The sequence below is a fragment of the Solanum stenotomum genome, chromosome 3, assembly GCF_019186545.1.
Source record: "Solanum stenotomum isolate F172 chromosome 3, ASM1918654v1, whole genome shotgun sequence".
NCBI classification, from domain to species: domain Eukaryota; kingdom Viridiplantae; phylum Streptophyta; class Magnoliopsida; order Solanales; family Solanaceae; genus Solanum; species Solanum stenotomum.
The window spans coordinates 66,606,159-66,619,539 of record NC_064284.1 but is presented as its reverse complement, the minus strand read 5'-3'; the positions used below and the strand labels follow the sequence as shown (position 1 = coordinate 66,619,539).

The 13,381-nt window shown below is 30.7% G+C and overlaps 3 protein-coding genes across 3 annotated transcripts; all 3 read left to right on the top strand.

Moving 5' to 3' along the window:
- Positions 1 to 812: 812 nt before the first annotated feature.
- On the top strand, positions 813 to 1,760 carry LOC125860208 (ethylene-responsive transcription factor 5-like). The gene has a single exon (XM_049540120.1). The coding sequence runs from the start codon at positions 884 to 886 to the stop codon at positions 1,601 to 1,603; it is 720 nt and encodes a 239-aa protein (XP_049396077.1). The 5' UTR covers positions 813 to 883; the 3' UTR covers positions 1,604 to 1,760.
- Positions 1,761 to 5,958: 4,198 nt separating this feature from the next.
- LOC125860207 (ethylene-responsive transcription factor 5-like) lies at positions 5,959 to 6,713 on the top strand. The gene has a single exon (XM_049540119.1). The coding sequence runs from the start codon at positions 5,974 to 5,976 to the stop codon at positions 6,700 to 6,702; it is 729 nt and encodes a 242-aa protein (XP_049396076.1). The 5' UTR covers positions 5,959 to 5,973; the 3' UTR covers positions 6,703 to 6,713.
- Positions 6,714 to 7,087: 374 nt separating this feature from the next.
- LOC125859206 (ethylene-responsive transcription factor ERF106-like) lies at positions 7,088 to 10,014 on the top strand. Its single transcript, XM_049538909.1, has 2 exons — positions 7,088 to 7,245; positions 9,684 to 10,014. The coding sequence occupies exons 1-2, from the start codon at positions 7,088 to 7,090 to the stop codon at positions 10,012 to 10,014; spliced, it is 489 nt and encodes a 162-aa protein (XP_049394866.1).
- The last annotated feature ends 3,367 nt before the right edge of the window (positions 10,015 to 13,381 follow it).

Here is a 13,381-nt window from a genome sequence, read left to right as displayed (position 1 = left end):
TTATGTATTTTACTCTAATAAATTAATAAGATAATTATTATATTAGCGATAAATTAAATCCTTATTTAAATAGTTATGTATGAATGTTTTTTAAAATGTTTTAGATCTATGCATTAACTAATATAATAATAATAAAAAAACGTTACTTAAAATTAATTACAAGTAAGCAAACAAAAAGACCAAAATAGCACATTTCAGCACTTTGTTTCAAGCAGTAATCTTTAAATATATTTCAATACTTCCTCCGTTCTAAAATAATTATCTTGTTTCGCTCCTTGAAAATCAATTTAACTAATTTTTAAAGTTTAATTAGAGTAGACTAATTTGTTATTTTAAAATTAAAATTTAGATATTCAAAAATTGTACAAAAAGTATAAATAAATTTCAATTTTTTCATATCAATATGATATAGAAATATATCTCTTAAAATGTTGATCAAAGTTCATATTGTTTGACTCTCAAAAAATAATTTTGACAAGTATTTTATCGTTTTAAAATTTACCCAAATGTCATCCATCTTGTGGTCTTAATTGTTGAAAATTAAAATTATAAAGTAATCCAAAAATAAATAAAAATATTATCAACATATCTATTATCAAAATTACTAATAACTATTTTATACTCCCGATAACGACCCCTTATTTTATTATTTTTGTGAAGCAATAAACTATGAGAGGGACTAGGATTTTGTATTAAAGCGCAGGATGCTTCGTTTCTCCACCTGAGAAGGCTCGTATGAAACCTCATCTCTTCATTTCTTCTCTTTATGACTCATGCTCCACACACTCTCTTTTCCACTCAATTTTCTCTTCAACTTTGAATTTGAACATAAATAGTTGACATTAATTACTTTTTCCAACAGTGTTTGATTAGAAGAAGAAAAATGAGTTCATCACCACAAGGAACTTGTAGCTCACTTGATTCCATTAGGGAACATCTTCTTGATGATGATGTTGCTTTCATGGAATATTACTGCTGTTTCTCTTTTGAAACTACTCAAACCTCAAAAGCAGAGTTTGATGGTTTTTTCGAAATTGAGGCAAAACCACATGTTATCAGCTCAAATTCTCCGAAGCAGAGTAACTTCAAAGAACGCAAGCCATCTCTGAACGTTGCAATACCTGCGAAGGCTGTTGTTGTAGAGAAAGTGGAAGTTGAGAGTGAGAAGAAGCATTACAGGGGAGTTAGGCAGAGGCCATGGGGGAAGTTTGCAGCGGAGATTCGTGACCCGAATCGAAAGGGGACTCGGGTTTGGTTAGGAACATTTGATACTGCTGTGGATGCGGCCAAGGCATATGACAGGGCAGCGTTTAAGTTTAGAGGCAGCAAAGCAATATTGAATTTCCCACTTGAAGTTGCTAACTTTAAGCAACAAAATCATGATGATGTTGAGATTAAAACAGCAGGGAGTAAAAGGGTGAGAGAAACAGAGCAAATAGTAATCAACAAGGAAAGGAAAATAGAAGAAGATGAAAGAATAGTCCCAACAGCGGCAGCTCCATTAACACCGTCAAATTGGTCGACGATTTGGGATGGAAAAGGTATTTTTGAGGTGCCACCATTGTCTCCACATATGAGCTTTTCTCAGCTTGTAATGATATAATTTGGGATTATATATAAGTATTTGATGAATATGCACCTGACTATAAACTAGTTAGTCTGAGGTGAATTAGGATTAGAATGATATGTTTTTTGGATCTTCAATCTTTACAAATTTCATTCATTAAGCGTTATTTAATATAAATACGCAACCAATCTAAATTTTGCTCGACTCATATTTTATGATATGGAAATAAATATGTAACTGTCAATATCATTAGTTTCTATTGATCAAGTTCTTGATAGGCCTAGCTAGTTGTGTTTATGATTGACAATCCACTACAGAAGAACCAAGTCTTAACTGATTTACACAAGTTTTATGCACGTAATGAAAGAACTAGGTCCTTCGCAAATGAATAGAGCCCATATAGATTAGACGCGACAAAGCAAATTCCAAGTGCATGAACAATTGCATATATGCAATGTGTGGATTAAAAAACAAGAATTCGACATAAAAATATTGTCATATTAGCAAAAAGGAAAAAAGTTTTAGGAGAAAATGAGTGAACGTTGAAACAAATAAGGGAACCAAGTCCAAACAGGATAGAATTTCTTAACCAAGTTTCGATGAGTTTTGGAGCAAGAAGACAATAAAAAATTGGCTATCACTATTCCTGTACAATACACCACATTGATGTTATTATGTTGGATGCTATTTGCACAGATACAAAATTTATTTTTGATAATAACATTCATTGTGATATTCAGTTGATTAGTAAAAGAACATGTTCTTAAGGAAGTCGTTGCTTTAGTTCTTGATTTGATTATGTGTGATTCTTTTATTTGTGAGTATCTTATAAACCTATGTCCTTTTTATACAAGTACTAGTAAAATCACCCATACCTCGCGCAGGAATTTCATAACACGGAATTTATAAAATAATACTTAAAATCTATCTTTCGTTAAAAGAAAAACACTATATTATCTTACATATAAAATTAAGTAGTAATAAACATTAATAATGTAAAGGAGGATGATAATTATAACATCTTATCATTTATCCTTCAATCAATCATCTTTAATTTGATTTTATAATTTATCCTTTTGCTTTCAAGAAGTGTTACTATTTGATATTTTTGGGGAATCAAATAAACATCAACCGGAGATAATAAATTTTCTAATAAATAAATAATCGTTGGTGAAGGGATAAATAAATTTTAAAAGGCTGAAAAAAATGAACAAATATTCTAATTCTATCGTGTAGAAAATTCAGTCATACCTTGTTTTACATTTATCATTTTAAAGTTTCTCATTTAAATGTATCATAAATAATTATTAAAATGAAAAATTAAAGGGAGAATGTATCATGTTTGACAACAATTCAACTTATTATATATACTTGAAAGGAAAAAATATTACACAAAACTATTCAATTTGTTTGGGTGTTTTTTAAAAATCAACATACTAGAGTGATGAAATTCAATTTGAAACTACACTTCTATTCCAATCGCAGTGTCGAAAAACACATCTATTACTTCAAGAAAAATATTTACAACTTGCAGTAAACTTGAGAATCTATCCATAATTCATATTGAATATGAACAATTAATTTATTATGTAGTTGTCTACGTCTTTGGGATTAAAAGAGGCTCCAGTCTAGTCATATTCCTCTATAGGTCGTCCGGCACATCCTTGAACCCATGTTAAAAGTTTATTAATTCTTGTCTTCTTTTCGTAGCAACAAAGTATAAAACATGTACTCAAAAACAACAATTGATAACATAAGCATAAATTAATGACTGTAAAAAAACATACCAAAATCAGTAACAATAGAATAAAACAGAAAGGAAAAAATCGAGCCCACTGAATGCATAGTGTCCCCTTAAGAAAAGTATTCCCCTCTAGTACCTGAGGTTTAAAGGAATAGATCCTCTTAGGAACAATTTTATTCACCAGTGTATTGATACAAAAATAATAGTGTAGTGAGCCACTCAATAGGAGCAAAGTACACGAATATTTAATTGTGCAGAAGAAGAAGAAGTTTAGAATTTTCGGTGTTTTAAATTGAGAGGAAATCCCTCTATTTATAGACAACAAAGGGTAGTGTGAACAAATGTATATTGTGCCTTATCGGAAAGGTCACAACTCTTTGAAAAAGTTACAACCTTTCGGAAAGGTCACAACCGTTCATAAAAGTCACAACCTTTCATAAGCGTCGCAACTCTTTATAAAAGTCGTAATTTTTCATGAAAGCGGAAGGTTAGTTTTGGAAATAAATAATTAAAAGGAAATTCTGATTTGTGGTGGTGCCACGTAGGCGGGCGTAGGGTTCTTTATATATATATATATATATATTATATTATATGATATGATAGTAATAGGTGTTTGAGGGTTAAAATTTTGCTTTCTACTTTCTAGATAAGGGAAGAGACTTGAAAGGGATTGTTTCAATTGATTNTCAATTTCATCTTTTTTCTGTTTCTGTATTTTTGACTAACCTGAATACAGGAGATAACAATCTTAAGAAATTTAATAGTTTCTGTGGACTCGGATTAAAAATCATTCTGTCAATTTCATCTTTTTTCCGTTTCTGTATTTTTGACTAACCTGAATACAGGAGATAACAACTATATGATATGATATGATTGTAATAGGTGTTTGAGGGTTAAAGTTTTGCTTTCTACTTTCTAGATCAGGAAAGAGTCTTGAAAGGGATTGTTTCAATTGATTTGATTGTAAGTGAAAAGTACCAAGTAGTTTCTTTGATTATAGAGTTGTATTCTAAAATTATTAAGGTTTTAATTGAGATTTGATACAATTCCTACAAAAATAGGTCTAATTTCTTACTTCCTTAAGTAAGGTATTTTTCATGGTAATTTTTTTTTTATTGTGTATATTTCCGCAATTTTACTTATTGTTTGATGACTTACAAGAACCTGATTCTTTAGCATAATATAATAGGTGATAAACATCCTCAATTTAAAATTACAAGAAAAAATTATGTAAAATTAGCCGCAAAAGAAATACTAATAATAGGACAAAAGGCAGCAACCTGGATAATTCCCTAGTTGGTAAAAGGAAACAACCTTTTGCAAGTTGATTGCCTTATTATGCAAGTATAGGTGACAAATAGGTGGTGGGACTCCGCTTGAGCGAGTCAGAATGAATTGAGTTAAATAAATAAGTGAGTTATTAATTCGTCTAAAAGTTATTTGGACTGAATAATTAAAATGGTGGTGGGAGTTGGCTGAAAAGGGGGATTGGGGTGGGGCGGAAATGGTGGTGGGGGATGACCGAAGAAGGTGAAGTGAGGGGAAGAAGATGACTTTTTAAAAAAATTATTATTTTATATTTTTTAAATTTAAATATGTTATTCACTTGCCTTTACATGCATGTGGTTACACTCTCTCACCAACTCATCCTCTTAATGCCACATATCAATGGTCAGAGGGGTTAAATATAGGCTTAAGTCATACAAAGTCCCTCAAAGTTATTTTCATATTTCATTTGAACACTTCAACTAGGGTGGATACCTATTGAACACTTTTATTCGTTTGAATTTGAACCATTTGAACACTTTTTTGACAATCAATTAACAATGTTATGTGTGTGTAATACACTCGCGGTGACGTGGAAAATTAACGAATTAACGACATACATGTGGAAATTTGAGGGAAAAAAAAGAAAAACTATTTAGAAACCATGAACCTTCAATTCGTTCATTGTGTTTCGTCTTTATCTGTGCTAAGCTAAAGGATTTTACTCGTTCACAATTTCAATCATGTATTAATGGAGTATAGAGAGATTTATAATCAACTAATAATTGAGCAGGTTCAAAGCTTCATAAAGGTCAAGGGGTGAAAAAATGTGCAACTCCTTTATTCAAACTATCGCCGTCCACTCACCGTCATCATCGTTGTTCCTCTTAATTCAACTATTAATTTTTTTCAGATTTGATTTAAAAAAGATATGATACATTTGAGTTTAGATATTTATTTTTCAGGAAGAACAAAGGGAGGGAGGGAGGAATAGAGTAGTGATAGTGCAGGTATCCATTTTTTCCGGTGAATAAGATAATGACTGCCAAATTTTTAAGAAAATGGAGGAAGAAATGTAATGGTGTTCTCCAGATGAAATCGACAATGGTAAGGGAGAGGGAGAAGTGGCTGAAGAAAAGAGAGAAGAGAAGGGTAGATGATGGTGGGGGGAGGCAGCGGCAATGGCGGGATGGTGTTGGTGTTGGAAGAGTACGTCTATGGAAAAAATGAAGAAGAAAGAGATTAAAAATAAAATAAAAGGAGATATAATATCCCTCCACGCGCTCACTATATGTGTNCTCTCTTTTCCACTCAATTTTCTCTTCAACTTTGAATTTGAACATAAATAGTTGACATTAATTACTTTCTCCAACAGTGTTTGATTAGAAGAAGAAAAATGGGTTCATCACCACAAGGAACTTGTAGCTCACTTGATTCCATTAGGGAACATCTTCTTGATGATGATGTTGCTTTCATGGAATATTACTGCTGTTTCTCTTTTGAAACTACTCAAACCTCAAAAACAGAGTTTGATGGTTTTTTCGAAATTGAGGCAAAACCACATGCTATCAGTTCGAATTCTCCGAAGCAAAGTAACTTCAAAGAACGCAAGCCATCTCTGAACGTTGCGATACCCGCGAAGGCTGTTGTTGTAGAGAAAGTGGAAGTTGAGAGCGAGAAGAAGCATTACAGGGGAGTTAGGCAGAGGCCGTGGGGGAAGTTTGCAGCGGAGATTCGTGACACGAATAGAAAGGGGACTCGGGTTTGGTTAGGAACATTTGATACTGCTGTGGATGCGGCCAAGGCATATGACAGAGCAGCGTTTAAGCTTAGAGGCAGCAAAGCAATATTGAATTTCCCACTTGAAGTTGCTAACTTTAAGCAACTCCAAAATGATGATGATGATGATGTTGAGATTCCACAGCCGGTGAGCAATAATAATAAAAGGGTGAGAGAAACAGAGGAATTAGTAATGAAGAAGGAAGTGAAAATAGAAGAGGAAAGAGACGCTGTTACTGCGTCACCATTAACACCTTCGAATTGGTCGGCTATTTGGGAGGGTGGAGATGGAAAAGGCATTTTTGAGGTGCCGCCACTGTCTCCACATATGGTTCCCAGCTTCTGATGATCGGAAATTAAAATTAATAGTAATTTTAATTTGAAATGTCAGTCAGTATTGGGTAGATGAAGGATAAATATATGGCACCTGACTCTAAAATGTCTGAGGTGATTTGGTGGGTTTAATAGGATATGGATAAGATCGTGGGTGTGTCTACGCTCAGTATTTTAAGGTAAAAAAAAAGTCTGTTGGATTGATTTATTCATTTTGTATGTAGTGGGAAGTATATAAGATTCAGCAAGAAGTATGTATATATGTATAAATTTATTACCCGTGTTGTTATCTAGTGAAGATTTATAAATAATTAATTTTGTGTTTGGAAGCAAAAATATGGCTGATGGCACAATATTGTTGATCCTAAACCATAATGAAATCTTGAACTGGGACATAAATGGATATGAAAAAAGTGAGGATCGGAGGGTTCGTGGTAAGCAATGTCCCATGGTTAAGCCGTGCAAATAAAGGAACTTGTGGCTGCCATTGGGTCGCTGTCACAATCACGGTCAGAGAAACGCCAAACCTTACACTAGGTATTTCTGAACATCCAAGGTAACTTAGGAGTCCGAGGGTTGGAGTGGTGATTCAAGGGGCGACATCTAGTACAATCCAAAAAACTTGCCTGGCTGCTTGAAGTTAAAACACCTCCAACTGAAGTCTTCATACATATAATATAATAATAAACAACTTTACTATCAACAGTTAAATGTGATCGGATTAATAAAATTCCATAGCCTATATAATACGCACCATTCTGATTCAATTCCCATGAAATTCAGGATGTGAAACCTAAAAAATATGATTCTACTATTGATTCTCGAGATCACATTAAGTAGAAGAGACTAGATGAAGTGCTCGTGGATAGATTCCAAAAAGAAATTAAGAAAGAATGTTATTCTCAAGAATTTCAGTTGATTGAGCCATAATGACTTCTAGTGATAACCTGAATATACAACTTACATGTGTTGACAAAACTTATATACCATCACTCATACTTCAAAATATGATGCTAATATCATTCTCAAATTAATTGTATCCATAGAAATTTTTACCAAATATTTCTTTCTTTCTATACTCCAACAAGTCAACAACAGTGCAAGAATCACAAACTTTGTACATTCGTAATACGGAAAAAGGTCATATTTGCCCTTGTACTTTTAGAAAATGATCTCATCATACTTTTTGATATATTTGCCCTTACCATTCAACTATGGGTTCATATTTTCCCTTGGAGACTAAAGGGCAAATATGAATCCATAGTTGGATGGTAAGGGCAAATATATCAAAAAAGTTTGATGAGACCATTTTCTAAGAGTACAAGGGCAAATATGACCATTTTCCGTTCGTAATATGATGCCATTGATATGATCTCATCAACTTACATTTTCTACTACTATGATTGCTTTAAAGCTACATTTCAAAGTTATGGAATTCTAAGTAATCCGTATTATATTCAAGATATAATTTAGGTATGCAAAATTTCAAACACGTTATCAAGAAACTGGCCAATTGTAATCGGTTCATCTCTTTATCATTGGGCACTTGCCTAAACAAATCTAACTATTCTTGAAATAATAATAAAAAGAATACTGAACCAAATAAGTGTTGATGAAAATTAATATTACTATATGACAATTGGATTCTTTTCATACTATGGTATATGAATGGAGAATTACTTTTCTTGTATCAGTCTAATAGTTTGAATTATCGAAAGGTGAATAAATTAAACAGTTAGGAACTTCTTATAATTTCAAAAAGGAATTATGACTAGTCAGAAAGATATGAATGCAATATTCAAGTTTAGCGGCCACTGACAAATTAATGTAATTCATGATAGTGATCTAGTCATGTTTGTATATACTCCCTTCCTTTGGATTTAATTTCTATTTTTACTTAGTCATTTTTAACAAATTAAAAAAAGGATAATTTTTTTTCTTATTATATATTCTCAATTTATTGACATTGAGTTAATGTCTTTACAAATATAATGAGTAAATATTTTTCAGATCTTATCAATGATAAGCTTAGTATATCAATCGTTATTTTCTTAAGGGAAAAAGGATTGATATACCTTTCAAGGCCTTAACTTTATTATTAGAACTGATATACCTTTTGTTATGAAAGTGACTCATATATATCATATAGTTATACAAATGGTTCACATATTTTCTTTTTCTCTAACGGAAGTGAAAAAATTAATCTTAATTTATTATTTTAGAATAATATAATCCATGTTTCAAAGACTAGTTTAAATTTATTATTTTGATGGTCAAATTATGTTTCACTAATTTTCTTGTAAAATTTATTATAGATATCCCAATTTTTTTTTTTACAAATACAAAACTAAATTACAATATAGCCGGAAAAAAATTAGTTTTAAAATGTTTTCTTTACACTAAAGAATGAAAGAAAAAAATAAAATAAGAATAAGAAACTCAAATAATGATAATCAAAGAAATAAAAAAATCATTTATGTATATAAAAGATTGAAATATACCTCAAACTTTGCTAGAAGAGTCATATATATATATATATATATTCTTACATGAATTTTTTTAAAATTAAAAGTAAAAAAATAATTAAAACTAATTTTTTTCATTTCTGTTAGATGAAGGATATATGTGAGCTCGATAGGGATATATGCGGGTCATTTGTATAATGATAAGAATTTATATGAGTGACTTTCATAACAAGTGGTATATCAGTTCTAAATAGTATGTCAAACCAAAATTTAATAAGTAAATCCAAATCGAAAGAGTGTATATATAGGAAACTAGCCTCTCTAGACACTTCCTTTTCCATCTTCAACACTCATCTATGCTCTCTTAGTCAAGTTTTGTACTCAACCAAACAAATTAAATAGAAAAAGTATGACAAGCAAAGAAGAAGAGAAATTAATGTTACAACTCATAAGCGAACACCTCCTTCATTCACTACGACCCATTACCCTTTTTCACCTCTCATCACAAACCCGATAACTTCATTCTAAGCCCAACAACCAGCTCTGTCGGATCCAACCCGGATCGAAATATTACCGGGTCGGGTTATGGATCTTCGACGGCCAATGAAGGAAAGAAGAAGCAGTATAGAGGGGTTCGGAGGCGACCATGGGGAAAATATGCAGCGGAGATAAGAGATCCAACCCGGAAAGGCTCACGGGTTTGGCTCGGAACTTACGAGACCGACGTAGATGCTGCCAGAGCTTACGATTGTGCAGCTTTTAAGCTGAGAGGAAGAAAAGCCAACCTTAATTTCCCGTTCGACGCCGGGAATTTAATACCGCCGGTGACAATTGGCCGGAAGAGGAGAATAGACGGGTGATGTAGTTAGTTGAGTGGTTTTCATTTAACTCTCCGTTTGCTTTTTACTTGTCATAGTTTAACTTTAAATATCTATTAAGAAAATAATTAATGATATAAGTATTTTATCAAATTATCTTCTAGAGGTATTAGAAAATAATTTAAAAAATAAATATTTAATATTAAAGGTAAAAATGGAAAAAAAAAAATTATTGTCTTTTCTTGATATTGACAAATAAAAATGAACGAAAGGAATAAAAAAATAAAACTCAAATCAATTTGTTGGTTTTTTTTTAAGTTCATAAATAAACATAGTTGATTTGTGTTCTTTTCGGTATTTTAATATATATTTTCACTTCTTCTCTTATCTTCATTCTAAAAAGACTTAACTACTTAAACTCATCATATGAAGTATTCTGATTAAACACTTGAATGTGTGATAAAGTATTTTTAAATACTTTTGATTTAAATTTTATATAAATAAATTAGTCACTTAAGATATATCACCTACTATAGCTGTATATATTAGCCTTGATGGTCGGTAAAACCTCATGTCATTTTTAATTTGATATTAATCTATAAGATTAAAAAAATATATATTTTATATAATTAATAAATGCGGAGATATGACAGTATTTTTCTAAAATTTGAGTTGAAACTGTTAGAAAATATTTTATCATATGTTCAATTAGAACCTCCAAATAATATTTTGATTTAAGAATAATAGGATAAGGGAATATTTCTCTTTACTTAACATTAATACCTTATACTTACAAATGCTAACTACTAGACACTAGTCGAACTACTATTGCAATATTATATTTATGAGTTCAAATCAGATATATTGTTGTGCAAATAATTTTTTTATATTTTCAAATCATTCAAAAAATATATTTAAAAATAAGCTTTCCTAAAATATAAACTTATAATTTTGAAAATAAAATATATTATATACTATATAAAAATTTCCTAAACATACTTCAATTATCTACAAGTATTTGAAAAAAAAAAAACATTGACAAAAACGCATGTATGTTACGTAATAGAGGACGACATTAGAATAAGAATGTGGAAAAGTTGAAGATGGATAGAATTTTGGTAGCAAGACAACATTCTTCTTACTCATTACTCTCTCCTATCACTTTTACTTATCTTATAATGAATTTTGTACCCTTTATGAAATTGAAAAAAAAATTATTTACGCCCTTCTACTTTACTTTATTTCTCATGTTCATTTTAAAAAGACTCAATCCCAATAACTTCGTAAATTTATATCAGTAAATTTTATTTAGATATTCGAACTACAACATGTTTCGATCGTGTGCTTGAACACATGATAAAGTGTTCATAGACACTTTCAGCTCTAATGTTGAAAAAGTTTCTTCGCTTGTTTACATAAATAAGTTAATCACTTCAAACGTGTCACGTTCTTTAATTATACACATTAACCTAAAATAATCGTGAAACCTCGTGGCTTTTCCAATTAAAGTTAATCTATATAATTAAAGGAGGTAGACATATTTTATGTAATTAATTTAACAATATAATATATGCTTGAGTTATGCGAAAAAGTATTTCCAAAATTAAAATTTAAAATATTTTAAGAGGAACACTTTAACAACACAAAGAGTTCTGGTAAAGACGACAATATATACCATTGAGCTGATCTAATAATCCATTCACAAATTAAGAGGAAGTTATAATGAAAAGAAGAAACATAAAGTACATAAAAGTAATTTTTTATCATATGATCTGATGCTCAAAATCTATTATCCAAACAAAACTATTTACTTGGGATCGAAAGCATACAAAATTTGTGCTAAAATTCTCTATATATTACTCCACTTAAAATGATCTTAATTAATCTAATATTATAAAATAAATTATCTAAGAGCCAACGTTTTCTATATTTTCTTTGTTTGGTTTAGTAGATTAAAAGTAGTTGATAGAAGTGTTAAAACTTCAATAATTATAGTTGGTATGTTTGGTAAAACTAAAGGTGTTGATAAATATTATTTTCAGTTAAATGATTGACATGTTCTTAAATCTATTTTTAGAAGATATAAATTTTGAAAATACTTACATAAAACGGATAAATGATTGAAACATAATAGAGAGATAATTATAAAAATAATATTTAGGAACAATATTTTAGAGATAACTAACGATAATAGGAATAAAAACATACAAAGTATAATCAAACAAAAAATATTTATAAGTTATAAAATAATAAGTTAATAGGAATGATCGACTTGCGATTTTTAATTGATTTAGGGTTATAAACATTTTTGCGTTTACAAAAAGCAATAACAACAAAAATGACATAACAATGTAATCTCAAAAAATGAAGTCCGAAAAAGTTAGATGTACATAATCTAACATGCAGATCTTATCTTGAAAATAAAAAAATTATTTTTTAAAGACCCTCGCTTAGCTAATCTAACCAATTTATAAGGTTAGATTAGCTAAACACCACAATGATGGATCAACACTCTAACAGTGTAGTATATTTTCTTGTTTAATTTCTAGACAAGTATATGAAAATTGGGGGAGGGGGGGTGGTTCTTTTTTCAAACAAGTTGCGAAGTTGTCTCTAAATTCTTTACATGGCCTATATTAATTATTGGATAATTACGATTTGATATCTTTAGGTGATTTAGTTTATAAAATATCGATAAATTTATAAATTTTAGCAAAAGGTGCTTATCTAAAGATATTTTTAGATAAAATAATAATCAAACATGTACTATAGTGCAGCTCCTGCGGAAGGTTGCTTCGTTGGAAAGACGTGCTCTCTTGTTGTTTTCTTGCTGCTACGGCCTCAATACAACTTTGGCTATCCTCTCTCTTCTTTTGCGTGCGGCCTGTTTTTGCGTGCGGCCCGTGATGTTTTGATCCTTTCTTTCTTTCTTGCTATATCACTTTTTTTGAGGGCCTCCCGGACCCCATTGTCAATAGTGTTCTTTAGCGGGAGGTATGTCTCGGCTAGAAAGGCCATCTATTCCTAATCTCCAATGGAAATAAAAAAAATTGATCCATTATAATTCTCTACTAGTTGGATTAATGAATCATCCGATTGGAAATAATAACAAAATGCATAAGTTGTTAGAAGGAGTTCTAAAATACATATACATATCGTATACCACCAAATAATATTATGATTGAACTTAACTAGGAGACATAATAGTTCTCCTCTTTTGCGGAAACGCATAGCAATTATAACTTGAATACTGATTGTTGAAAGCACCCCTTATGGGTGTACTATGTTCAAAAGCTATTTTTTCCCAATACCATACATCCTTACATAATTGAACAGGTGACAAAAATTTCTTTAACAAAATAATGGCATATATCTATGTAATTTATTGATATTGTAAAATAGTTATGTA

Coding starts and splice junctions, on each gene's coding strand:
- LOC125859206 (XM_049538909.1), top strand. CDS start 7,088: ATGGATATGAAAAAAGTGAGGATCGGAGGGTTCGTGGTAAGCAATGTC. Junction 7,246..9,683: donor GGTATTTCTGAACATCCAAG/GTAACTTAGGAG, acceptor CTTCATTCTAAG/CCCAACAACCAGCTCTGTCG.
- LOC125860208 (XM_049540120.1), top strand. CDS start 884: ATGAGTTCATCACCACAAGGAACTTGTAGCTCACTTGATTCCATTAGG.
- LOC125860207 (XM_049540119.1), top strand. CDS start 5,974: ATGGGTTCATCACCACAAGGAACTTGTAGCTCACTTGATTCCATTAGG.